Source organism: Amia ocellicauda, chromosome 21, assembly GCF_036373705.1.
Source record: "Amia ocellicauda isolate fAmiCal2 chromosome 21, fAmiCal2.hap1, whole genome shotgun sequence".
Taxonomy (NCBI): domain Eukaryota; kingdom Metazoa; phylum Chordata; class Actinopteri; order Amiiformes; family Amiidae; genus Amia; species Amia ocellicauda.
Genome location: NC_089870.1, coordinates 19,993,652 through 20,019,678, shown reverse-complemented (window position 1 = coordinate 20,019,678; position 26,027 = coordinate 19,993,652). Strand labels below are relative to the sequence as shown.

Here is a 26,027-nt window from a genome sequence, read left to right as displayed (position 1 = left end):
TTTAACTACATTTCTCGGCCCTGACTTTGGACAAGAATTGATCTGAGCAAACGTGTTGGGCGAAGAAGTGCATCACAGAGGAGCAGGGAGGCCGAGCTGTGAAACTAAATCAGTAGACGATAATGAGGAGGAAGGGAGGGAGAGAGAGATGGACTGCAATCATGTTAGAAAGCTGGGGGAGAGAGAAGTGAGAAAAACAAATCCGAGAGAAAGAAACAGCGTTGATCAGTCCTGATCCTGATCGTGTCTGAGTGTTTCCCGCTTGTCTCTCGGTGGTAATGAGCTCAGTCTTGCTCCGGCTGCGACTGGTTGTTACGAGGTGTGTGTTCCTTCAGCCCTTCTTCTCCCGAAATAAAATATTCAATAGACTCCTGCACGGGCCCTGGCTTCTGGCGCAGTCTAAAGGTATTGATGCCGGAGCTGCTAAATTATTCAGCGTCACAGGGAAGAGCGGAGCATATCTCATTGTGCAGCTGGCACGCCCCACTACGGCTCGAACGATACGGCACACGCAATAAAATCAGTGAACGCGGCAAATAAACACACACGTCGACAAGACACGGCACCTGTTGACGGTGAGACATGAAGCCAAAGTTCAGCCAGAGGAGGAGCCAGCCAGGCCCCTGGGCCAATAGGAGCCCATCTTCCAGGGGCCGGAGTTACTGGCACTCCCGGTGACCGTAGATCACAGATAAGGAAGTGACGGACAGAGACCGATGTGGACGGGGGGTGTGCTCTGGTTAGGCGGCCAAACTTCTATACACACCTAGACAACCACACAATCAGCAGACCACAGGCGCTCCGGAGTTTCACAGCCGATTTATTCATCTTCGATTTGCAAACACAAGCTCGTGGGAGAGCAGACAGGTCCCACTCCCTGTCCACAGTGCCCTCGTTGGGCCAAATCGCACACAGTGTCATGAAAGCGACATACAAAAAATAATATTTCAAAAAACAACAACAACAGTATTTACAGACAATCGTAGGATACTGACATTGTGACACTTTATACACTAAAACAAGAAACGGAGCGTCCTGAGTAGCAGAATCGTCGAACGGCAGCTCGGGGAGTCCTGTAAACCGGGGGCCGAAAGGTCCGGCACAAGGTAGCGCTGCAAAGTTTATTTTTTAACTCCTGGAGCACATCTGCCCCGGTTCACAGAGGATTTGCTTGTCATGTCCTTTCTCAAATAGCGGAAAAGGAACAGGTATTCACCGTGGAAGGTCCTGGCAAACAAAACACACCAAAAAAAGCGTCTGTGGGGGGTTTTCGGCTGAGCCGTTTGTTTTCATCAAGCGTCACTCAAAGCCTGGGCCCTTAATGGGCCACAGAAAAGCCAGGGGGATGTGGGTGTTCCTCACCTGAACTGAAGTGAACTGGCATTGCGTTTCACAGGGCGCATTAAACAATACAGAAGGAAATATGCTCAGGAAATTTAAAAAAGCATGGGTATTTCCACATTTTTATCGAGCAAAAGCCAGTGGGTGTTTGTGAAAACGAATCCGGCAGTGTCCGTCCTGGCCGGGGGCCCGGCTGCCTCCGAGTCCTGATCGGAATCTGGGCACGAGGGAGTGTGGAGGGTGAGGTGTGTGTATGTAACGTTTAAAACATAACAGTAATGATAAAGCACTCCCAGGTGGCCGAGACAAACTACTGCAACCAAAACAGACACTCCTGATGGCAGGCCTCACCTCACCGGACCCCACACGGTCAGAGAGAGAGAGAGGGGGCTGCACCACTGGACTCGCCCCCAAGGGAGACGGAGAGAGAGAGACAGAGAGGAGAGAGAGAAACAGAGAGAGGAAAGAAAAAAACACAGAGAGAAAGACAGAAACAGAGAGCAAGAGACAGAAAGAAACTCAGAGAGAGAGAGAGAGAGAGAGAGAGAGAGAGAGAGAGAGAGAGAGGGGTCCAGCCCTTGCTCGCAGGAGTTCAATAAGACGGGGGATCCGGCCGCTCCTCCGCCACTGTCCTGTGGCCGTGGCAGAGCTGACCTTTCGGCACCCCCCCGGTGCGCGGCTACACATCCAGCAGCTCCGGGGCGGTGAAGGAGAAGTGTCTGAACTCTTCCTGGTTGACGGACGGGATCATGGGGTCCTCGATGGGGGTCAGAGTGGGCTCCTCCCGGGTGAAGTCCGGGTCAAAGTTGTTCACGTCTTCGGCCGTTTTCTACACAACAAGACAACAAAGAGGAGGAGTGAGCGAGAGGTCAGTCAGGGGTCAGTGTGGGGTCGCCTGGGCTGATACTCAGAGCTAGTGTTAGTGCTAGTTCTCAAAAAAGAGCCAGAGAGGGACTCACGATCCGGGGTCTGAAAGGCGGCTCCATCTCACGGAGGTTCAATCTCTCCCAGTCGATCTCCTTGAAGAAAGGGTGGACCAGGATGGCACCCTCACCCCCCTCGGCTGAGATGCAGCCCAGGCGGCGGGCGGGGTTCTTCGTCAGGAACTGGGGGGGGGGGGGAAAGGAAGAGAGAGAGAGGGGACAGTGTTAGAACTGAGCTCAGCTCCTGTCCACTGCACTGAACAGCACAGTCCTGCCCAGAAAGAGGCAGAGAGAGAGGCAGTACTGGGGCTCCAGGTAGTTGGTGACATTTGGATCGGTCCCAGTCCGACTCAGTCCGACTCAGCTGGGTGCAGTCCGGACCAGTGCTGCGGTCTGGGCGGTCTGGTCTAAGGGTTTGACCTCTCCGGCCGCTGCGAGATTGTACAGAGAGATTCAGCTGCTGTGATCCGAGACTGAAGGGGCTCATGTTCAAGAGTCTGGGCACAGGGCAGGGGTCAGGAGTCAGGGGTCAGAGGTCAGGTGCAGATTTAGAATTCATTAGCTCTAAAGTCAGTGCCCTGTGTCTGCCCAGCTCAGGGATAAGTGATTTGAGTACGACACCAGCACGCACATATCGAGCCGTGGAAAAACCTGTCCTATTTTCAGACGCAACAGGCAGTTGATGTGAAAATAAAAGTCTTCCTCTACGGACAGACTCCTCTGTCTGGCGCTCAAGGCCTGAGATGTGATGCACGGGGGCACTTGAATGGAGAGCGGGGCCCCTGGGTTCATAGACTCTTACGAATGGGTTTGTTTTGCTCTTTGATCCACGTCTTCACTGCCCAGCCTCCCCGTTACATCCAAACGTGATGAAACAGGAGGTACGTCCCTCTGTTGTGTTCCTGATCACACCATGTCGTTTGTCTTTAGATCTGTGACTAAACAATAACAATACCAGTCTGCCCCGGGACATTGAGCCGCCCACCGCCATCCCAGAAAGGCACCATGTGTTAAAAAACAACACGATCACGAGAGTAATAAATCACCATAACTGTGTTTATGCTTCGCCCCTCCCCTGTGTTGTTTTTCTTTATCATATTGACAGGCAGGGCTGCCGTCTGACTGGGCTCCCGTGCCGTTCCTCAGAGGAGCGGACGGCCCTCCACTCTCTCTGCCCGGCAACACGGTGCCAGCAACGTGATCAGGACCCCCGGGGGACAGAGGGGCTGGCGGACGAGACACAGCCGCCTGACACTACAGCTGTGCAAACGGGCTGCCTTCACAACTGTGCTGCTGTTCAAGGAATAAACGCAGCGCCTCGACAAACTGGAGCCGACCGGCAGGGGTGACCCAGTGTGAACCGGTTCGACCGGTTCACCTGCCGCTGTCGGCAACTCGTGACTCGCAGCCACAGAACAACCGCACAGGCGTGTGGGGTTTGAGTGTCTGCGGTGGAGCTGCCGAGTGCCAGATGCTTCCTGTTCTCTGTGAGATAAAGTCCTCGGGGGGGAGGGGATTGAGTACACCTCCCTGTCCCTTGGCCTGAGGTGGGTCAAACTTGTCCCCGTGTGTCATTGAGAACCATGTGACCAATCTCAGAGCTTTTGGAGAGGAGAGAGGACTCGGACGTGTAGATATAACCCCGAACACCACGTTTAAAAACAGAGAACCCACAACAATTCGTGCCGCCACACTGTCAAGCGCCGGCGCCGTCTCTCTCTGTTGAAGACGGACGCCACGGGCCGAGTTCTGGTCACTCGAGCTTAATGCAGTAACAGCTCAACGGAGCGGGGGGCTGTCAGCTGCGTGAGTCTGGGGTTATTTTTAGCCAGAAAAGCTGCTGTGATATTGTTATGTAATGATGTCACCCGGCCAGTGGAGCGGAAACAGGGCGAGCCAATCAGCGAAGCCACCTCTCCTCAAACCACCCCGCTCCCCTGCTGGACTTAGATAACGACCGTGCCGCTCAAACGTGTCCACAGCGTCCCCATCAGGGTTCACGGAGCGAGACCTCCCTTGGCCGAGGGAGCAGCAGAAACAACAACAGATGCAACGTGCGCCGGATGGACTCACGGCCTTGAGGATGTGCACTGCATCGATGCTCAGCCAGGCCGCGTAGGAGATCTCCTCCTTCAGGATGGACTCGAACAGCTCGTCCTCGTTCTCCGCCTCGAAGGGCGCGTGGCCCGACAGCATCTCGTACAGCAGCACGCCCAGGGCCCACCAGTCCACCGAGGGCCCGTACTGCATCTCCTGCAGGATCTGACACACATCGACAGCACGGGGTCAACACAATAGCACAGATTTATAAACAGAGACACGACACGGCCCGTTACCACATGGCTAGCCACATGAGGGCCGCGGACCCTCTGCACCTTACCTCCGGGGCGATGTAATCCGGCGTCCCGCAGAAGGTGCCCGTGGTGACGCCCTCAAAGATGCCCTCCTTGCACATGCCAAAGTCCGCCAGCTTGCAGTGCCCATCCTTGTCCAGCAGCACGTTGTCCAGCTTCAGATCCCTGCAACACAGACAGCCTCCAGTTAGAGCCCACAGATACTGTCCCATCATCATTATCATTTTTTTTATTAACTAGCGTGGCAGCGGGAGATATAGGAGGACAACACTACAGATCCTTTATCCCTCCTTAAGGTCAAATGCCTTGGGAGGGCAGGACCGTGGCAGTGGAAAGCGGTGCCAGGAATGTGTCCTGAGCCGGTGCCAGAGCGCCAAGAGGAAAATTCAATATTGACCCAGGAGTCGGCAGGCAGATACGATTCTCCCCGGCAGGCAGAGCGAAGCGGGTGTTGACAGTGGCGTGATTTCCTGCAGAGCGCTGCGTTACGAGCAGATGCACTGCACCCTGGCGCACGTGTCGGGCAGTGGCGCTGGGCCAGGCAGCTGTAGGCTCAGACACAGAGCGCCTGCACACCCCCCCTGCGCTGCGGGGCATTTCTCACAGGGCTGTGTATTCACAGGGCAGTGTGGACAATACTGAAGATCAGTCTTAAAGTGTTGATAATTATTAGTTCTACATTGTAATGGCATTTAATTTGGGATTTTCTACACCAGGGGAGCAATACATTGACAGCAGTCCTGCCACGGTGACACATCGCAGTCCTCTGTGTCAATAAAGAACTAACCCTCCCAACGAAAAGGTAAAACTTCCAAGAGAAGAACTTGTGAGTTTTCTGTCTTTTCCACTGACAGGCTTGGACGGCATCCCGGGGGGCCGACGTGCCGTCTCTCCAGGCGCTACAGGCAGGGCGGGGGGGGCGGATGGAAGGCGGAGGGCTGTGAGGTTTGCAGTGTTTTAACAGTGTTCGGAGGGGCCTGGTAGACTTCAGACTGAGGGGGTCGCCGACACAAGCAGGCCGTTTCTCTGCTGGCCCCTGGCGACAGTGACTCTGCAGCTTTGAAACTGAGCACACACCCCCCCCCAGCCTGAGCCCCACCCTCGCTGCCACACTCTCCCACACCCGCCGGGACGAGAGCTTGAACACGGCAGTCTCTGGGAAGCAGAGCGCTATGTGGGGGGGCTGAAGCTTATACTACAGGTGAGAGTATTATGGGGAAAAAGGACCCGATTGCACAAAGGCATTAATATGTTGGCCGCAGTCACTCGCTTTTTAGCCGGAAAAACTTTCACATCCACAGTGAAATGACGTGTGTCACTCACTGAAGAGCACAACGAATGATGCACCCCAAGACCAGTCCAAGTCTCCCGTCTTTTCTCGGGCAGGACGCCTGGAAGAGCCTGGCCGTGTCTGTCTGCCGAGCTCGCCCCTGTCCAGCGGGCCACCGAAGGCCTGGCACCTCTGAACAGGGGGCGGGGCAGGAAACCAAACAGTGTTGTGTCTGAGTTTGTGGGAACGTGAATTTAACTCGTGTGAATGCGGGGACAGGCTGCAATTAACTGAACACTAAGATTACAGAGAAACAGCGACCGTCTTCTCAGATAGCAGCGGTTTATCTTCACAGCATCGGAGCAGAGAGGGCGATTCAAGGGAAAGGAGTTCAAGAGATCAACTCGGCGGCTGAAGACTGGTCTCCCTTGCTGAGGATGATCGGCTTGGGGTCCCGGGTCGAATCAGTCACTGAAGTAGACAGGAGACACCCGATAGCCAGAATAATTATATGAACAGACTCCACACAACCCCTGGGCCCGATTTATAATCTTTTTTACTGATCTGGACTTTGGGATAGTTAGCAAACTTGTCAAATTTGCAGATAATAAAATAGGCGGCTCAGCAGATACAATCTCGGCAGCTCAGGCTATTCAGAGGGACTTAGATAATATTCAGTTGTGGGCGACACCTGGTAGATGAAATTCAAGTGCAAGGTAATACATGCAGGTAACAGAAATGTCCACTATAATTACACTATGGGAGGAATAGAACTAGATGAAGAATTGCATGAGAAAGACCTAGGAGTCTATGTGGACTCCTCACTTTCTCCATCCAAACAATGTGTGAAGCAATAAAAAAGGCAAACAGAGTGTTAGGGTATATTGTCCAAAGTGTAGAATTGAGAACAAGGGCAGTGATGTCCAGACTGTACAATGCACTAGTTAGAGCTCATCTGGATACTGTGGACAGTTCTGGGCTCCACACTTCAAGAAAGATATCGCTGCTCTAGAGGCAGTTCAGAGGAGAGCAGCCAGACTTATTCCAGGTCTGAAGGGAAAGTCCTACTGAGAGACTGAGGAACTGAACCTTTTCACCCTGGAACAGAGGAGACTACGTGGGGACTTGATCCAAGTCTTCAAAATCATGAAAGGCATCGACCACATCAGACCAGAGGAGCTTTTCCAGATCAGCAGGGACACACGCACCCGGGGACACAAATGGAAATTGGGCTTCAAGGCATTCAAGACAGAAAACAGGAGACACTTCTTCACACAGAGAGGCGTCACAATCTGAACAAACTCCCCAGCGATGTGGGACTGTTGACTTTTAACTGCGGCCGCCCACACTCAGGGGTCAGAGTGACAGCACTGCTCCGCCAGACACTCACACAGGGAAGGGCTGTGTACACACCGAGCCGGGCCGTGACTAACGCACCGCTGACAGCAGGGCAGACAAGTGACGGGTCTGCAAAATAGCAGGCGAACAGAGCGGGCCGCACCGACAGGGTCTGCTCCGTCCAGTCAGATAACACACAGACCCGATCCAAAACACACGGCCTGTCAGGTCGAGTTCAGAACAGGTCCAAAAAGGTCGCCCAGCCACGCAATGGACATCCCCCAGATCTGGAGCTTCAGGGTAGAGGGACTGGCCCACACTGCGTTGGCCTGTTCAGTCGAGAGACTGCGGCTGGATTTCTGCAGGCGGGGGGGCAGTAATCTGCAGCAGCAGAGCCGGCGATTAACTCAGGACATCTGATACAGGGTATTACAGCATTAACCTCCACTAACCACCTCGCTTTCTTCTCTCGGCATAATATCAGAGGCTTACACGCACTGTAAGAATTTAATCGCATGGAAGGAACCTGAAAGCCCAAGAGATCCAGGTGATTATTGATTTATTATATTCAGCAGGGGAGAGGGGAGGTCATTCTCAAGGCAGAGCGCCGGTGAGTGATGGTCCGGGCGCAGCGGTGCCGTGCCAGTCTGCACGCACAGAGGACATGGAGCTAAAGATACCTGGTGGAGGGGAAGCCCGGCAGCAGCTCTGAAGACGGACGGGTCTCACACACACACAATAGCCCCTCTCCTGCCTGGGTCACAGCCAGGCTTTGGCAATCAGGAGAGCGATGACAACACAGACATCGCCGGCTCCTCCCATCGACCGATTTTGACATCCAAGTTTGCCAAGCGCTGCCGGGAAGAGACGCCATGAATTGCCCAAGGGAGGTCAGTTCAGGGCTTTCTTTCGTTCTGTGGGAATGTTTCAGGGGTCTGTTGCTCTCCGTGTGCTGCCCCTGGACTCGCCCCCTGAGGGCTGGTAAGACCCAAAGGGAGCCAGTAACTGGGTCTGGGCAGCTGCCCAAATGTCCCACCAATGGAGAACTGTGGACTGTGTTTTTGTACTGCTAGCCCAAGCATGTCTGAGATGTTACACTTGAACCTACTTACTATCTCGGCTTATTATTATTATTTTTGTACTATAGTTACACCATACCTTAGTTTCCACCTCAACACAGGAAGCGACCCGGTTGGCTGGCGGCCAAGAGCAGCTGTCTTTTGAAACACCAGATATTCCTCAGCATTACAGTAAGCAGGTCATTGATCCGGAAGTAAGTTGGTGAAAGTTCACGCTGACAGCTGCGATCACCGCACATGTGAACGAGTTCTGAGTACAGGCGCCTCAGCTCTCAGACAGTTTTTCCTTTTCTTTATTTACGGATTCATCTTTAACACCCCCGAGCCCTGCCTTCATTCCGAGGAAGAGGACAGAAGATCAGGACTGCTCATCCAAGCTGCGATGCCCAGCGTTGGGTACACACGCTTCCACGCACACATACACATACAAACACACACACATGCACACGCACATACACACACACAGAGTGCTGGTGTCTCTGCACCCATTGCAGGCAGGACGGTGTACAGGAAGGCCCAGGGGAGCAGCGTCTAGCTGTGGGAGAAGACAACTGTGGTGACCAGACTCATTTGTTGACCACAATCTGGCATCGTTAGCCAGGTCGGGACGGGTCAGCTGAGCTCTGGATTCGCCCCTCTATGGCCGAGCGGGCCGGCAATTCGGCGAAGATGCCTGCAGCAGCTCCCATCAGCCCCACCGGGACCCCCAGACACTAACCCTTGACACAGCACTGTGTCATTGCAGCCCCCTCTATCCCCTCTTCCATGAACAGGAACCGCAGCTGTGCATTGCAGCGCTGCCACTTCAAAACCACACGGATACCGAGAAAGCAGAAGTGTGTGTAACAAGAGCTTCTGAGGAAGGGAAGTGCAGCTGAGTCACACCAACTGAACCCAAAACCCTTGCTCAGACTTTCGGCCAAGAGATCCTGTCGGCGCCTTCGTGTGGGCCGAGGGTGTCACCCCCTCTCCGGGACTCTGGGTGGGTGTCCCTGTGCCCCTGCCCACTGAGCTCAGTAGCATAACCATTTCAGTACACGTGGCATGACATGCATGTGTATCGGCGTCCAGCTGCCCACACAGCTCTGTGCGTTACTGGTGGTTTGTTTATTATGTTCCCACCGGCCAGGGTGCCTGCTATTAACATCCTGCCCTGTTCCCACGATGCTCTCTGCGCAGACACTGGCTAATCTCACAACAGCAGAGTGTTACTGAGGTCTAATCCAATCCCCTGCTCTCACTCACTCAGGAGGTCTGCAGAGACGATAGCCTACCAGCTAGAAACCCCTCAGCCCCTCTCTGAGCCCAAACCCCCCGAAGCCTGGGATGACATCACGACTCAGGCAGAGCTTTGCAAAATCCCACTAGCAAGAGCATTTGGAAGCTCTGCCGTCCTCACAATCAGCCCCCCTGGCCTGCTTTCGCCGAGAGGGCTTTCTTTCTATCGATCAAACAAACAAACAAACAATCGGCCTTGAGCTGGGCATGGTCAGGACGCTGCTCAGAGCGATGGGACACACCTGTAAATGATGCCCTTCTCGTGCAGGAACATCAGCGCCGAGGTGATCTGGGCAGCGTAGAAGCGGGCCCGGGCCTCCTCGAACTTGCGTGACTTCTGGATGTGAAACATGAGGTCCCCGCCGTTCACGAACTCCATGACGAAGAAGAGCCGGTCCTGCAGAGGGAAACACAGGGGCAGCGCGTCAGACGGGCTCAGACGGGCGGACGGGCACGGGTCTGTGCGCGAACCCCCTGACCGGGCCAGGTCCCTTATAACTGGTGTGGATGTATCACCCAGACCCACAGAGACACTGTGCCACCCTGCTGCACCAGGGATGCTACCAACGCGAACTTGTCGATTTAGCGATTTCCACATCCTGTGAACCACAAGACCGAGGGTGTGAACGAGCCGTTTCTTGCCGAGGCTGCAGCACTGGGCTTGCTGGTTCCATCTCCCGGTTCTGTTTGCTGGGATGCGATGGATAAAAATAGCCATCCTTGAGTTTCCCTGATCCATCACAGCCCAGCGCCAGAGAGAGAGATACAGAGAGAGGGGGAGAGAAAGAGATGGGGAGAGATGGAGAGAGACAGAGACAGACAGAGAGGGGGAGAGAGATTGTATTTTGATTTTTAACACCTTTATTTTACAAAAAACTAACAATACACTAAATACAAACTAGAAAACACATAAAAACATGACTAAAAACTCCTGAAATAAAAACCAAAACTATTCTAAAAACCCTCAATACAAAAAAACACTACACACGTGCTACCAATAAGAGGAGAGAGAGACAGAGAGAGGGGGAGAGAGACAGAGAAAGGGGTAGACGGAAAGAGAGAGAGAGAGTTGTTCGTTTCTCAGACTTGTACTTTTAGTGTTTGTTAATATAAAAGTGAATCTAAAAGGGCAGCTCATTAAAGTATTACAGAACTGAACCACTCCTTGCGTAACCAGCTTTCCTCCAGCGCTCACTCCTCAATGCCATCCTGCTCCTGCCCGTATCGGGGGATTACCCTCAGACACACCGGCCTCGCTGCCATTTGGCATCTTTCAGAGCGGGACCAGGCCAACTGAGCCCGGACCCTCCCTCGGCAGCCCAGCCCATTTATCCTCATCCGTCCTCCCCCACTGACGCGGTGGGACCGATTTGCCAGCAGCAGATAAAGCCGATTAGGTTTGATCTCAGTGGCCCAGCGACGCCCCGGGGACCCGAACAGCAGCGGCCTGGCGCTCAGACGCAGAGAGGGAGGAAGCCAGGACGACCCGCCGCTGCCACCCAGTGGAGGCTTGGGCTGTTACACCCTAATGTGCTGTCAGACCAGGACCAAGAAACCATTATAACCAACCAACTGTGGTGTGTGCGTCCCCAGTGCAGTGTGCTGTGTATGACGCCCCGTGTGCTGTGCACGTCCCTGGTGCCGTGCCAGGCTGTGCCTGCTCCTCACCGAGGTCTGGAAGCAGCAGTACAGCTGGGTGAGGTAGGGGTGGCTGCCGGCCATGGACAGCACCCTCTTCTCAGTCATGGTGCACTCCACGTCGTCGTCCTGCAGGATGATGTCCTTCTTCAGCACCTTCACCGCGAAGACGCGCTCACTGCCGTTGAGCCGCGCCAACATCACCTGCGGGCAGAGAGGCGGGGGTCACACTGCTGCGTGCAGAACAGACACACACAGACACTGACACACACACTGGCTCACACACACACAGACAGAAACACTGGCGCACACACACACTGGCGCGTACCTTGCCGAAGCTGCCCTTGCCCAGCACCTGCAGGAAGGTGAAGTCCGTGAGAGCCAGTCGACGTCCCTCGCTGTCTGGACTGACACTCCGATGATCCTTCTCACTGACCCGCCGGCCCCGTGTGTCCACCCCGGTACCGTTACTGGACTGAAGGGGAGAGAGCAGCCCTCAGTCACAGGGCCTCACACAGCGCCTCATTCACCCAGACTGTGTGGGTTTGCAGCGTGACAGTTTTACAGCTGTCTCTAGAGGGGACAGGGCGAGGGAGGAGTGAGGGGACAGAGAGAGCGAGGAGTGAGGGGACAGAGAGAGCGAGGAGTGAGGGGACAGAGAGAGCGAGGAGTGAGGGGACAGGGCGAGCAAGGAGTGAGGGGACAGAGAGAGCGAGGAGTGAGGGGACAGGGCGAGCGAGGAGTGAGGGGACAGGGCGAGCGAGGAGTGAGGGGACAGGGCGAGCGAGGAGTGAGGGGACAGAGAGAGCGAGGAGTGAGGGGACAGGGCGAGTGAGGAGTGAGGGGATGGTGCAGGCAGTGGTGGAGGAGAGGGCCAGGACGGGGTCGGTACCATGGAGTTGCGCTTGGACAGGCCCCCCGCCTGCAGCCCCATCTCGGCCAGCCGGTTGGCGAGCTCCACGCTGTTTACTCCGCAGCTGGGCGCCACGTTGCCCTTGCACCGGATGTGCACGTTCATCTTGCAGACTGTGGGGCGGGGGGGCAGACAATGACACGGTCAGGACACAGAGCAACACACGGAGTCTAAATCCTCACGGACCTGAACTGTACACACAGCACACATCCACTCAACAACAACAATCATTTAAAAAGTGCACAGCGGAGAAGAGGATTAAACGGATTACATTTGAGATGCGAAACAGATGAAGAGAACATGTACAGTACTGTGCAAAAATGCTGTGAAGTAAGAATGCTTTCAAAAACAGACATGTTAATAGATTATATTTATCAATTAACTAAATGCAAATTGAGTGAACAGAAGAAAAATCTAAATCAAATCCATATTTGGTGTGACCACCTTCAAAACAGCATAAATTCTTCTAGGTTCACTTGCACACAGTTTTTGAAAGAACTCGGCAGGTTCTTGAAGAACTAACCACAGTTCTTCTCTGGATTTAGGCAGCCTCAGTTGCTTCTCTCTTCATGTAATCCCAGACAGACTCGATGATGTTGAGATCAGGGCTCTGTGGGGCCATACCATCACTTCCAGGACTCCTTGTTCTTCTTTGCACTGAAGATAGTTCTTAATGACTTTCACTGTATGTTTAGGGTTATCATGCTGCAGAATAAATGTGGGGCCAATCAGATGCCTTTCTGATGGTATTGCCTGATGGATAAGTATCTGCCTGTACTTCTCAGGATTGAGGAGACCATTAATTCTGACCAAATCCCCAACTCCTTTTTTAGAAATGCAGCCCCAAACTTGCTAGGAACCTCCACCATGCTTCACTGTTTTGCCTGCAGACACTCATTCGTGTACCACTCTCCAGCCCTTCAGGAACAAACTGCCTTCTGCTACAGCCTAATATTTCAAATTTTGACTCATCAGTCCAGAGCCATTTTTCTGCACCCCAGTTCCTCTGTTTTCATGCATAGTTGAGTCGCTTGGCCTTGTGTCCACGTCGGAGGTATGGCTTTTTGCCCCCAAGTCTTCCATGAAGGCCACTTCTGACCAGACTTCTCCGGACAGTAGATGGGTGTACCAGGGTCCTACTGTTTTCTGCCAATTCTGAGCTGATGGCACTGCTGGACATCTTCCGATTGTGAAGGGAAGTTAGCATGATGTGTCTTTCATCTGCTGCAGTGAGTTTCCTTGGCCGACCACTGCGTCTACGGTCCCCCGTTTCTTTGTGCTTCTTCAAAAGAGCTTGGACAGCACATCTGGAAACCCCTGTCTGCCTTGAAATGTCTGCCTGGGAGAGACCTTGCTGATGCAGTAGAACTACCTTGTGTCTTGTTGCTGTGCTCAGTCTTGCCATGGTGTAGGACTTTTGACAGTAAACTGTCTTCAGCAGCCTCACCTTGTTAGCTGAGTTTGGCTGTTCCTCACCCAGTTTTATTCCTCCTGCACAGCTGTTTCTGTTTCAGTTAATGATTGTGTTTCAACCTACATATTGAATTGATGATCATTAGCACCTGTTTGGTATAATTGTTTAATCATACACCTGACTGTATGCCTACAAGTATACCTAGAAGAACTGATGCTGGTGGTCACACCAAATATGGATTTGATGTAGATTTTTCTTCTGTTCACTCACTTTGCATTTAGTTAATTGATAAATATAATCTATTAACATGTCTATTTTTGAAAGCATTCTTACTTTACAGCATTTTTTCACATCTGCCTAAAACTTTTGCACAGTACTGTATGTGTATATAAACACACACACTCTGGCTCTGCAGTGCATGGTGTGTGTGTGTGTGTGTGTGTGTGTGTGTGTGTGTGTGTGTGTGTGTATGTGTGTGTGTATGTGTGTGTGTGTGTATGTGTGTGTGTGTGTGTGTTAGGCGGGGGTCTTACTCTTGCAGTGCAGGCCCTGCTTCACCAGCCCCCAGAGCAGCGAGCCACAGTGATCGCAGAACGTCGGCACCTTGTAGTTGTGCATGTTGAACTTATGGGGGACGTTGATGCTGAAGCCCTGGTTGGTGGCCTGTCAACAACACACACAGACAAAAGAAAGAGACGTTGTGTGTCTGTCTGTGTGTGTCTGTGTGATTATCTGCTGCTGCTTCACTTGTATTAAAGATTAGAGCCGGTTGTTGCTTCATGGCTGACGAGCACAGACAGTGCCGAACAAAGACACAGAGCCTGCAGTACACAAGAGCGTGGGCAGGGGGCAGTATACACCTCCCCGAGTGCAAGTAAACTTATAAACTCCCTCCCTCTCTGTCCTCTTTCTGGTTGTTTATGTTTTTTGCAGCAAATTTTTGAGTCAATAGACTACTGTTGCTTCTCTCTCTCTCTCTCTCTCTCTCTCTCTCTCTCTCTCTCTCTCTCTCCACCCCCTCCTCCCTCTCTTTCTGCTTGCTTGTGTTTTCTGCAGCTTATTTTTGCCATTTTTGAGTCAATAAAGAGACTGCAGTTGCTCCTCTCTCTCTCTCTTTCTCTCTTGTCCCTGTTAGCCTTCCATCAGTAACAGTAACGGCTCGATACCCCCCCCTCCCCCGCCGCCCCTTCTGCCGTGTCTCTCTATTTGTCCCGAGTTACATCAGGGTGGGGGTGCGTCCTCACCTCCTCTTTGGCGGGCTTCTTCATGCGGGGGCACGCCGTGACGATGAGCTGGTGGCATCGCTTGTGCACGACACAGGTACACACTGAGGGAGGGAGAGAGAAAAGAAACTAAAAACAAAGGCAAGACTAAACGCACAAGACGAGAGTAACCTCGAGACATGGCAGCGCTGGGGGGCAGGGTGCTCAGTTTGCAGCCGCGATGCTGTGGGCTGGAGATCGGCACCGCAGCACAGCGCGGGGCGGGGAGGCAATTCCTGTGCTGGTGCATTATCTTTCTCTGTTGTGATATGATATGAGTGCTGTTTTGGGGGGTTTGTCTTCGTTTGGTTTGAGAAAAGATCCTGAAACCAGATCATGATCTTGTCTCTTGGCTTCTTTCGGCCCAGGCGCCCAGTCTGAATGGTTTCGCCTGGGCCGAAAGAAGCCAAAAGAGTCAAAGCTGTCCTCGGTTCTGGAACACAAAGAAACAAAAAAACTAAAAACTGAAAACAAAAGAGAGATAGAGACAGGGAGAGAGATATCTCAGTTCCTGTGTTTGTTGTCGAGTTTGTTTTGTGCGCAACATGCAAAAAGGCGTCTCTGCCGTGTGAGTTCAGGAAAAGCAGTGGTTTCCTCCCAGCCAGTGAGATGTCAGATACGTAGTCGCCTCCCCTCGTCGGGGTTAAAGAGACCAGTTTTATTTCTTAATTATTCATTTATTGGGTCTGTGGATGCAAATGTGGAGACAACCGTGGCAGCAGCACCGGGGGGGAAGACGGGGATGGGACGTGGAAAGTGTTACTCACCCTGGCACTGGTACCCCTGCTTCCCGAACACCCCCCTGAGAAGAGAAGAGAGGGAGAGAGGGAGAGCGGTCAGCAGAGCTCAGTACTTTGAAGAAAGAGAGAGGGGCAAAGGGAGACAGAGTGAAGATTTGGTTTATGGTGAGGGTCGGAGGGCTGGACGGTCATCTCACCAGATGAAGTCCCGGCAGTGGGAGCAGTAGGTGGGCTGCCTCAGGTAGGTGGACATGAACTTGTGTCCGTTCACCTGGTGGATCCGGCGCCGGACAGCACCTTGGCGCTTCCGGGTGAACTGCCTGAAGGCCCGGACGCTTAGTGTGGCGTCGTCTGAAGGAGAGATGGAAGGAGAGAGAGAGAGACATCTCAGACACAGGATCCAAAGTCATAGACAAAGGTTAAGACGCCATACAGACACACACCATGTCTTTAACTTTTGCCCAACCGGAATGGCAACAGTGTGACAGTGCCTAAAGACAACAGAGGACCACACAGATCTCAGACTCTGAGCTGCTTCTCACTCTGGTCAGAGTCGGCCTGGTGTGGTGAGGCTCGACGGTGCGGCTCAGTTAACCATCCCGCCGTCCCCCAGGTCAGCGAGGGACGAACGCCGACGCACACACACCTCCACCCACCACGGAAGCGTTAGCCCTCAATTCCTCTCAGGGGAGACAGACGAGACAAGAAAGCAGTCCGGCTCCACTCTGGGTGCTTCCTCTGTCCAAATTCACTTTCCCTGAACGTTTACTTTGCTTACTGAACATTTTTTGACATAGCAGTGTGCTTAAATTCCCTCTCAACATTTCCTATTCAGTCAGGGTCCGTTTTGAGCTCTAATTCCCCCCGTGACCTGTCCGAGAGACCCCAGAGCGCCCCTTTGCGGACCACCGGGCAGAGGAGCGCGTCTATTGATGCATTTATTTATTTACACTTATGTTTTAAAACTTTTTTGGGGTGCAAATCTAGCAGCAGCTCTGAGAATCGCAGGAAAGAGCAACAACTGTGAAATTACAGAGCGACACTTATCAAGAAGCCAACACCAGCAGGCGAGTCTCTGCCCCCCGTGTCTTATCCTCACCTTCACTGCCTGACCCAGAAACGAGTCCAAGCCACACACTGTACACAGGGACACAAACCGAGAGCAGATCCTGTGGTCACAGTCTGACTGCTCGGGTCTTGTGCTCTGCTGTTATCAGTGGTCAGGCGCTGACTCAAAACTCAAAACTCAAAACGCAAAACGCGCCGTCGAGTGTGAACTCTAGTTTTTCACAGGAAACACACCTGCCCGGCCGGCTCGCGGTGGGGGGTTGTCACAAGTCAAGCGTGACCACTGCGATGCCGGGGTGGCAGAGCTGGAGGAAGTCAGAGTAATTATTAACAGCAAAAGCCACACGCAGTTCTGTCACACAGGAAGAGGGCGTCGATGAAGACAAAAGCATAAAAATAAAAAAGCAGTCTGGCTGCAGGGCGGGGGTTTACAATAAAATGAGTAGCAGTGATCAGCACCCGTTACCCACAATGCAGCGCTGAGCTTTAATACAGGAAGTCATCATAAGGTCCTGCCAACACCGTGTAGGAAAAGGCATCCCCCTCAGAAGGACTTATATCTTATTGCTTGGTGTTGAGGTTTTTTTTTTTATGAAGTTAACTCTCATCCTCGCTCCGTGTGGCGGTGCCGTGCGGTGGAGCAGTGCCCTCTTACCATCGGTGAAGGAGCCGGTGAGAGAGATCACGATGTACACCTTCCCCTCAGGCTCCAGATCCACCTGATAAAGAAAAAAAAACAGGTGGGATTATGAAGAGGAAACGCCTGCGCACAGACGCACGTCCGCAACGCCCGCCTCGCGGCCCGCCGACTTACAGTGCGGCCTCGACCCCGACCCCCAACACCGGCCCGGTGTCCACGTCACCCGCCCCACGTCCGGAGCGGCCAGCGTGGTACCGGACTGACCATTCATTCCGTGAGGCCACATTCACACTCACACGCACACGCACACGCACACGCACACGCACACGCACACGCGGACGAAGGCTGTGCCGCCGAGTCAATGGCTGAGCTGAGCTTCAGACCAGGAAACAGTCGCACAGGTTTCTTCTACTCAGATCAGACCCGGTTTTGCAGAAGACATTCCTAGAATAACTCGGGGAACTTCACAGCATTTTGAGAAGGAATGAAGACAAGATCTTATCGTTATTATTTCAAAAAAGAAAAAAGATAGTGACAAAAACACCACCTCGATTCACAGGACGCAGAAAAGCAGCACCGAACGGGGTTTTATTTCTGCCCTGGCCGCGCAGAGCGGTTTGTGGAGAGCCCGGGTTCGTGAAGCAGGACTGGGCACTGGGGAAGCAGCGGTGTCCAGACCCCGTGTCTCGCGCCGTCCAACCCGTCTCTCTCCCGACAGCTCTGTGTCCCCTTCGGAAAAGTGGTGGCGACAGCGAGATACAGGGGCTGGGGAGAGAGACGCTGCCACCGCAGAGGACCCGGCCGGGCACAAGGGGGTCGAAGGAATGGGGAGAGGCATGGGGACGGAGAGCGGGGAGGTTCCAGTGTCCAGTGGCATGTCAATTGTCCCTCTTGCCTCAGGTTTAAAGCTGGTGCCTAGTGTTCCTCAAGACCACAAATTCAAGATGCCCGTGTTGACACCAGCCTCATTATCGGAAGCCATCTCTCTAATCTCCTTTCTTTGTGTCACACGGCCCTTACTAGTCGCTTTATTACTCAGTACGTGTAGTTTAGTAATTGTAATTTAAACTCAAAAGCACACGCTCCTCTGCTTTGTTGGGCAGTAGCTGCTGTCATGAGCCTCGCAGGGGTTTTACCTCGTGAAGAGATGACGCGCACACTTGGCATCAGTTTGCGGCCAAGAAAAACGCCCCTGACAGGGTCGACCCCAAATACTCGAGTAAATGACATACAAATGAGGAAAAACATGGAAAAGCACGCCCCTCCCACATGTAAACAGCATCAATCGCATACAGAAGTGACCGCATTATAGAAGTGCAGGATTTCCAGGCAGAGTAAGCTGCTGATGGACGTTTGGTGGTTGGCAGTGGTGTAGTTTATGTTCATGGTAATGTGCAAAGCTGTTTTTATTCTCTGATCATTATGCTCTCTGTGTTGTGGGTCTGTTGTGCACTGTCAGGTACTTGAAATCCTCCTGGATCATCAGTGACATGAAAAACCACTCGGGCCAGATCAGTAAAACAAAGTATTAATTACTAGCCCCAGAGAGCTGTACGCAGAGCTCATTTACAGAGTAAGGTTAATAAAGCACTCAAGTGAACTCTGTCATAGATGCCACCAGCAACACTGAAAATAGATTAACTTTTTACACCGGACAGGGTGGTGCAGAAAGATGTACTTTAGCCGACCCGTGGTAGAGTGAGATAGTACCTGCGTGTGTGTGTGTGTGTGTGTGTGTGTGTATGTGTGTGAGTGAGTGTGTCAGTTTGTGCTGGTCAGTGTGTGTTTGTCAGTATGTGTGTGCGCGTGTGTCAGTGTGTGCGTGTGTGTCAGTGTGCACGTGTATATCAGTGTGTGCGTGTGTCAGTGTGCATCAGTGTGTCAGTGTGTGCGCGTGTGTCAGTGTGTGCGCGTGTGTATGTGTCAGTGTTTCAGTGTGTGCGCGTGTGTCAGTGTGTGCGTGTGTGTCAGTGTGCACGTGTATATCAGTGTGTGCGTGTGTCAGTGTGCATCAGTGTGTCAGTGTGTGCGCGTGTGTCAGTGTGCATCAGTGTGTCAGTGTGCGCGTGTGTCAGTGTGTGCGTGTGTGTCAGTGTGCACGTGTATATCAGTGTGTGCGTGTGTCAGTGTGCATCAGTGTGTCAGTGTGTGCGCGTGTGTCAGTGTGCATCAGTGTGTCAGTGTGCACGTGTGTCAGTGTGTCAGTGTGTGCGCGTGTGTCAGTGTGTGTGTGTGCGCAAGTCAGCAGGAACTACAACGATCTAGACTGGATTGCAGAAGTCTCCCCGGCCTCCTGTACAGAAGTCAGAGGCTCCAGTTATGACTGCGATGCGACCCTCTTCCCCCGCCTGGCCGGGTCCTGGCACAGAGAAGTGGCGTGTTGTGGAGGCCGGTTCTCCTTCGAAACAGGACAGCCGGGCGGACCCGTGACCGACCAGGACAGAACTAGAGAAACGAGGAAACGCAGGGAAAGGAGAAGAGGCGCAGGGTTCTGCAGCGAAGGCCAGGGGCCGAGAGGGGCCGTCCCAGCCGGTCACATGGTCTCCTCCGCATGATGAGACCGGTTATTACGGACGATAATAATCATCATAGTAACAGTATGAAAGGTCTCAGATTTCAACAACAGAGCCGCACGGTTCAGTAAAGTGCGTTGCAATGTGCGTGTACAGAGTGTGTGTGGCTGCGTGCTTAGCGTGTGCAGTCCGAGGAATGGCAGGAATGCTGTGTGGGGAGACCCGGGCCGGTCGGGCAGTTTCTGTACCGCGGTGCGAGGGCGTGGCCTCCAGCGCCCGTCCCTGGGATCTGCCCCAGTGCACCGAGGGGTGAGGAATGCGGAAGGAAACTCTGCCCCGGGGCGAGAGCAGTGTACCACTGTTGTGTGTTTCTTGTGTTTTGCAAGCAGGTTTCGAGGCGAGGGGATGGAAGCCCTCTCTCTGCCTCCAGGTGAGGAATGTCAAAGTGTCGAGATCAAAGTGACACGTCCCGAATGGGGAACCGGAGAGAACCAGTTTGGGCTCAAAGATTCAGAGACAAAGGGCCGAGCAGCCGGGGGGGTAACAACACAGTGAGATAAGAGCGAGCGTGTCTAGACACCCAGGCCACACACGGCCTAACCGGGAGTGGAGGACCCCGGCGCTCACAGACCACGATCCCGCCTCAGTAGGAGCCTTCAGGTGAAGAACAGCTCCTCTCCACCGAGACTACAAGCAGAGGGGTGCGGGGACGAGGACGGACAGGGACGGGGACAGGTGAGAGAGGGTGGGGGGAGTCTGCGAGTCCACGAGCGGGGCAGGGACACCTGACGGAAAAAAGAGCCGCCCCAGACAGGAAGACAGCTCTGCTAGCAGACGCTCGGAAAGTGCCATGACACGAAGGAATCCACGGGGTGATGTCATGGGTGTAGCGCGTCTCTCTCCCTCTCTCTCATGTGTGTGTGACGTGGTCTGCGGCTGCAAGTGGAAAAAAAACGAGGGCAGGCTGCAGACTCATGTAAGAGGGGAACTGAGCCGACACACCGCTCTTCCCCCCCCCCCCCCCCCCCCCTCTCTCTCTCTCTCTCTCTCTCTCTCTCTCTCTCTCGGTGCAAAGCTCGTTTCGGCCAGAGTCAGAAAGGAGAAAAAAAAAAAAAAAGGCCATTTTGAGGTTTTGTCACTTTGATCTCCAGGGCTGCGTTTGGCTCCGGACACGTAGTGCTGCACAACAGACTCTCACACAAACAGACTGGTGTGTGTGTGTGTGTGTGTGTGTGTGGGTCGGGGGGAGGGGGACAGAAACGTAGCTGGTATGCAAGCGCAACTGAAAAGCAGAAACTCGTCAAGCAGATCTAGCGCAACAGTCACGTGTTTCCACCGGGTCACAGCAGCCCACCGCCCCAGCCGCTCCCATTAACATTTCAAAGCGGTTAAAGGAAGCCACACATGGGAGTGGCACATGTGACTTCACCAGTGCATCATGGAAACCCCTGGACCCAAGGTGGCCACCCAGGAGCTCCAGGCCAGTGACAAGGCCGGACACTGACCTACAGAGACCCACGGATCTGGCCGGTGTGGCGGTTCAGCACAGTGCATGCGCTCAGGAATTCAGACCGGTCATGACTGCGCTTCTGCCACGCCGTGCCGCTGGGTGGCCGACCACGCGTGGGAGGCCGAGGAGAGCGCACAGAGCACAGGAACCGAGAGGCAGTGGGGACAGAGATGAGTCAGTGAGAGGGGACAGATCTGCCCATTCGCACCCTCTTTACCCCTACAGGACCGATCGGTGAGGGGGAGGGGAAGCTCGGCACAGTAAGCTCTAGCGGTTCCGGCGCAACTGTGACCGGGCGACGGGCTTTGCTGTGGTCGGCTGTATGCAAATCGGCCCCAGAAAGCGTTTGCATTTGAAAGGCCGTGGCAGTTCTGCCGAAATCGCGGCCGAGCCACTGAACAGCTGAACTCCGAGTCAGACGTCACTCTGAGTTTGCGGTTGTGTCACTGAGGGGATGGGGTGGGGGGGTCAACTTTGCAGAAGCAGTAAAAATAGCCACGGCCTCTCGGGAAGACGGGGGCCTGAAGAGAAAAGGGAAGTACAGGCAGCGGCACAGGAGAGCGAGTGGAGCACACTCACGCACACACACACACACACACACACACACACAATATACAGGTGGCAGCTTTACAGCTCTAACCAAGTTTGCTTTGATGACTGACGTCTTTGTTTCAGATCAAAACCACGTGTTGATACTACAGTTTGAATTCTGTGTGTGTATGTACATGTGTGTGCGCTCCTCTCTGACAGCCCTGGTTACCTCGGGCGGGAAGAGGACACATACTTTTGAAGAAAGATCAGCTCAATCCCCTGCAGGGCCAGCACTGCACTTCCTTCCCGCAGCGAGAACCGTTCCCACGATCCCGACACGCAGCGTGTACGAACAGCACCGAGGGCACGAGCGAGAACACGGCCCCCCACCCCCCCTGCTACACGGGTCTGTCAGAGAACAGAAGACAAAACACGCACCCCCACCCCCTCACCCATCCCCCATCCCCCTCACCGAAACGAGATTGTTCGGAGAGCAGAAAGTGAAGCTTGATAAACAAGAGGTGTGATTCAGTTTCACCGCCCCTCCCCCACGCAGTCCAGGCCGAGCCGAGAGCCGACTGCACACCGACGAGTCCAAACCCGCGTGAGCAGGCAGAGCAGACACACGCGGTGCGCAGACCCAACCTCTGAACACACGCAGACCCACTTTCACCGTGTCATCAGCTGCAATATCGAACACCGAACATCCTGAGGGCGCCGGGGTTTTATACAATCAATACGAATGAGACGGTTTGGGGGGTTGGTATCCCAGAGCTCAGCGCTGATTAAACTGGGGCCCTGGCAGTGTGTCTGACCACCACCAGTGCATGAACTGGTCAATTGTGAGCGCAGTCAGGGAGCGGAGAGCTCAGCCGAAAAACAGCAAAACCGTAGCGCTGCCAGGCCCAGAGCCAACACTGGGAGCGCCGTGGGGACCGGCTGTTTACAGCACCACACGGGCCAGTCGGCACTTTGGATTCCAAGCACCGAAACCAGACTGAGCGCCTGCCGCCCATTAGAAAGACCCGCGGCTGCCGTGGTTAAAGATCCAGCGCGTTTCCATCGCCGTCACCGGAGCACCTCGTGTAAGATGGTGTCTGAGACGCACAACTGAGCGCAGGTACCGACTTCGGTCCATATGGCACATTGCCAGAGCGACTCCCTGACACGGACCGGGGGTAAACAAGACTACGCCCCCGTTATCGGCCGAATGAACCCGGTAGAGCCAACAGCCCGGTCTGTTGGGGTTTTCTTTCTGCTCGTAAAGATTTTCAAGCTTTCCCAGGGGGATTTCCGGCAGGTCATGGCCAGTACCGCACCTCAGACGGCTGCGCAGGGCCGGGCGACGGGGGGTCTAGTTCCCATCTCTCGACCACGGCCGGTGTCCCCCTCAGGAGCCGAGGCGCAGGAGCAGAGACCCCCCGCGCTTGCTGTTTGCACTGGGTCTCTGGCATCTGTTTCCGGAGCTCGGTGTGTGACAGGGTTCACCGTCGCAGCTCTCTCCGGGCCCACCGCTGTCCTGCAAGACCACCCTACGGGAGTCTGGCCCTTTTGGTTCATTTGTGTTCGAACCACAGCTCCCGTAAAGCCCCTGAATAACGTCTCTCAGCACCCGAAAGAGTCGTTCAGTGGATTCCAAGTACTTTGGGCATGTTTACTCTCTATCTATATATACATATATACACAAACACGAACATTTCCATTCGTTTAACTAGTAGAGTTGAGGACGTGGCGAACATATTCAATTATAAAAACAATGTGAAAGGGACAGGTCATCGGCCGTACTCCAGAGAATCCTCCCCCGGGTGCCACTGCGGTCCAGGCCTCCCCGAGGTTAAATTACAGGGGCGTTCAACATCAGCAGCAGTGAGAGCCGAGCCCCCCGCTGCCATTCGTGCGCTGCAGCATGAAAGGCCCTGCAGCCTCTACTACAGTTAGCAGGTCACCGAGCCAGAGCGTCTGTGGCTGCCCGATATTCACAGCTTTGCTGCTATCTGGGGCTGTGAAACTTTGTAACAGCGCCCACCACAGCCTCGGTCTGAGCAGAGCTGACAAACCACAACGGAGTGCAAGAAGAGACGGCCTGCAGAGAAAAGCAGAGCAGAGAAGAGAAGAAAGAGGGAGGGAGGGAGGTGCTACTGTTCAATCAGAAATGGCGCATGAAAGGTTATTTGTGTCGCTGGATTCGCGCCCGAGTACAGCCCGGACAAGTGTGGCCCTTTCTTTGCCACAAACCAGACAAACCAGACAAACAAACGACAAACGAGCGGAGAATGTCCTGCGGGTCGCTGCCGTCCTCTGCCAGCGCCGGGGGCCGTCACACACACAGCGTGGAAACAACGCAGCCTCCCCGTCTCACCGCTCAAAAGTACCTCCTGCGGGGATCAGGTTTGCAAGCAGAAAACACCTAAAAACGCAGAGCATTTGAACGGGCACGCCTCTCACACTCTCCCAGGGCCACAGTACACCCTCAGACACTCTCCCAGGGCCACAGTACACCCTCAGACACTCTCCCAGGGCCACAGTACACCCTCAGACACACTCACACTCCCAGGGCCACAGTACACCCTCAGACACACTCCCAGGGCCACAGTAGTACACCCTCAGACACACTCACACTCCCAGGGCCACAGTACACCCTCAGACACACTCCCAGGGCCACAGTACACCCTCAGACACACTCACACTCCCAGGGCCCCAGTAAACCGTCAGACACACTCCTAGGGCCACAGTACACTGTCAGACACACTCCCAGGGCCACAGTACACCCTCAGACACACTCCCAGGGCCACAGTACACCCTCAGACACACTCCCAGGGCCACAGTAAACCCTCAAACACACTCCCAGGGCCACAGTAAACCCTCAGACACACCCCCAGGGCCCCAGTACACTGTCAGACACACTCCCAGGGTCACAGCCATGGCCACTGCAAAACTGTGTTCTTTGTGTGACTCGCATTCCTGTCACCATTGTCACTCATTGCTCTCATTCCCGCACACAGCGCAGGCGCACTTTCATGGCACTGAAATATGCCATTCGCCTTTGGGGATATATGTATATAAATAAATACAATTTACATTTTCATACCGGATTCAAATCGGTATGAAAATTAAGTGACTTGTTGCGTTAATATTGCTGAAGGGATCTGGAGCTGAATACGTGTTAGTTATTGTTGGAAGAATAACAATATAACGATTATCGAATTATCATCATCATCATCATCATCATCATCATCATCAATGGCCAGATGTGCGTCCCCCTGTCCCGGACTCACCCAGCCCTCGAAGGTCTCCTCCGTGTTGGACGTCTGGATCAGGTCCTCGAACTGGATGGTGCAGTTGGCCACGAAGTCGTCGTAGCCGATGGGCGCGTCGTGGAAGACGGCCAGCTCGACCTTCTTGCCGTCGTGGACGTTGTGGCTGAACTCCTCGTTGTAGGTGGGCCGGTTGGTCTTCTGCTTGGTGTGCGTCTGGCCGATCTTCACCTCGTTCACCTTCACCACGATGTAGGGGTCCAGCAGGAAGGTGGACTTGTTGAAGAGCACCGAGTGGCGCAGCGAGAAGGTCGTGGGCTTGAGGTCCACCGCCTCCCCGATGCGCAGCTTCAGATAGCCGTTGAATTTCATGGTGTGAGCTGGAGATGAGCTCGGCTCGGTTCTGGACAGAGCTGTGAGACTAGTCGCTCTCAACACAGAAATAAGTCTTCCTTCAACACAGACTTGATGAGGGTTTCCTATCTGAGCCTTTAAAGTGAGAAACAGACTGGCGTTCAAAACAACCTCGATCCAAACGTCACAGCTTCTTCTTCTTCCAGTGGTCTTTCATCTTGGTGTCGGTGATGGAGAGAGGTCCGGTCACGGCACTGGCAGGTGCGCACAGCCGCCCTGACCCGGACCTGCGCTTCCCTGCCCGGCTGGCAGCTCGGATCCCGGCGGAGAGGAGGCGCCGGCGGCTCGGATCCGCACAGGGAAGTAAAAGTGACGGATTTGGACACCGCGCATCTGCACGCAGAGGAAGCAGCCGATCCCGCTCCTGCCGTCCAGACCCGCGGAGCTGAGCTGCAGATCAACAGCTACTCGTGTCTGTGTGTCTCTGTCTGTCTGTCTGTCTCTGCGTCTCTCTCTCTGCTGCACTGAAAACAGTATGCAAATCGTGCACAGACACCGAGGCTCGGAAAATGTAGTCTTTATCAGCGCTGCGCGTCATTCGCACAGC

At 54.0% G+C, this 26,027-nt stretch overlaps 1 protein-coding gene across 1 annotated transcript; it reads right to left on the bottom strand.

The window, feature by feature from the left end:
* Positions 1 to 804: 804 nt before the first annotated feature.
* Positions 805 to 25,902, bottom strand: prkcha (protein kinase C, eta, a). Its single transcript, XM_066694221.1, has 14 exons — positions 25,088 to 25,902; positions 17,274 to 17,337; positions 15,748 to 15,901; positions 15,578 to 15,612; positions 14,793 to 14,875; positions 14,082 to 14,211; positions 12,114 to 12,247; positions 11,550 to 11,696; positions 11,252 to 11,425; positions 9,826 to 9,980; positions 4,645 to 4,783; positions 4,338 to 4,526; positions 2,301 to 2,447; positions 805 to 2,170 (listed from the first exon to the last, which is right to left on the bottom strand). Exons 1-14 carry the CDS (start codon positions 25,436 to 25,438, stop codon positions 2,021 to 2,023), a joined length of 2,052 nt encoding a protein of 683 aa, XP_066550318.1. The 5' UTR covers positions 25,439 to 25,902; the 3' UTR covers positions 805 to 2,020.
* Between the last annotated feature and the right edge of the window lie 125 nt (positions 25,903 to 26,027).

What these genes read in the sequence shown, in the direction of transcription:
- prkcha (XM_066694221.1), bottom strand. Translation starts at nt 25,438, where the DNA reads ATGAAATTCAACGGCTATCTGAAGCTGCGCATCGGGGAGGCGGTGGAC. An exon ending in CACCGGCTCCTTCACCGATG is followed by an intron (nt 15,902 to 17,273) that starts GTAAGAGGGCAC and finishes TCTCTCCTTCAG; the next exon opens with ACGACGCCACACTAAGCGTC. An exon ending in CGCCTTTCAGACCCCGGATC is followed by an intron (nt 2,171 to 2,300) that starts GTGAGTCCCTCT and finishes CTTGTTGTGTAG; the next exon opens with AAAACGGCCGAAGACGTGAA.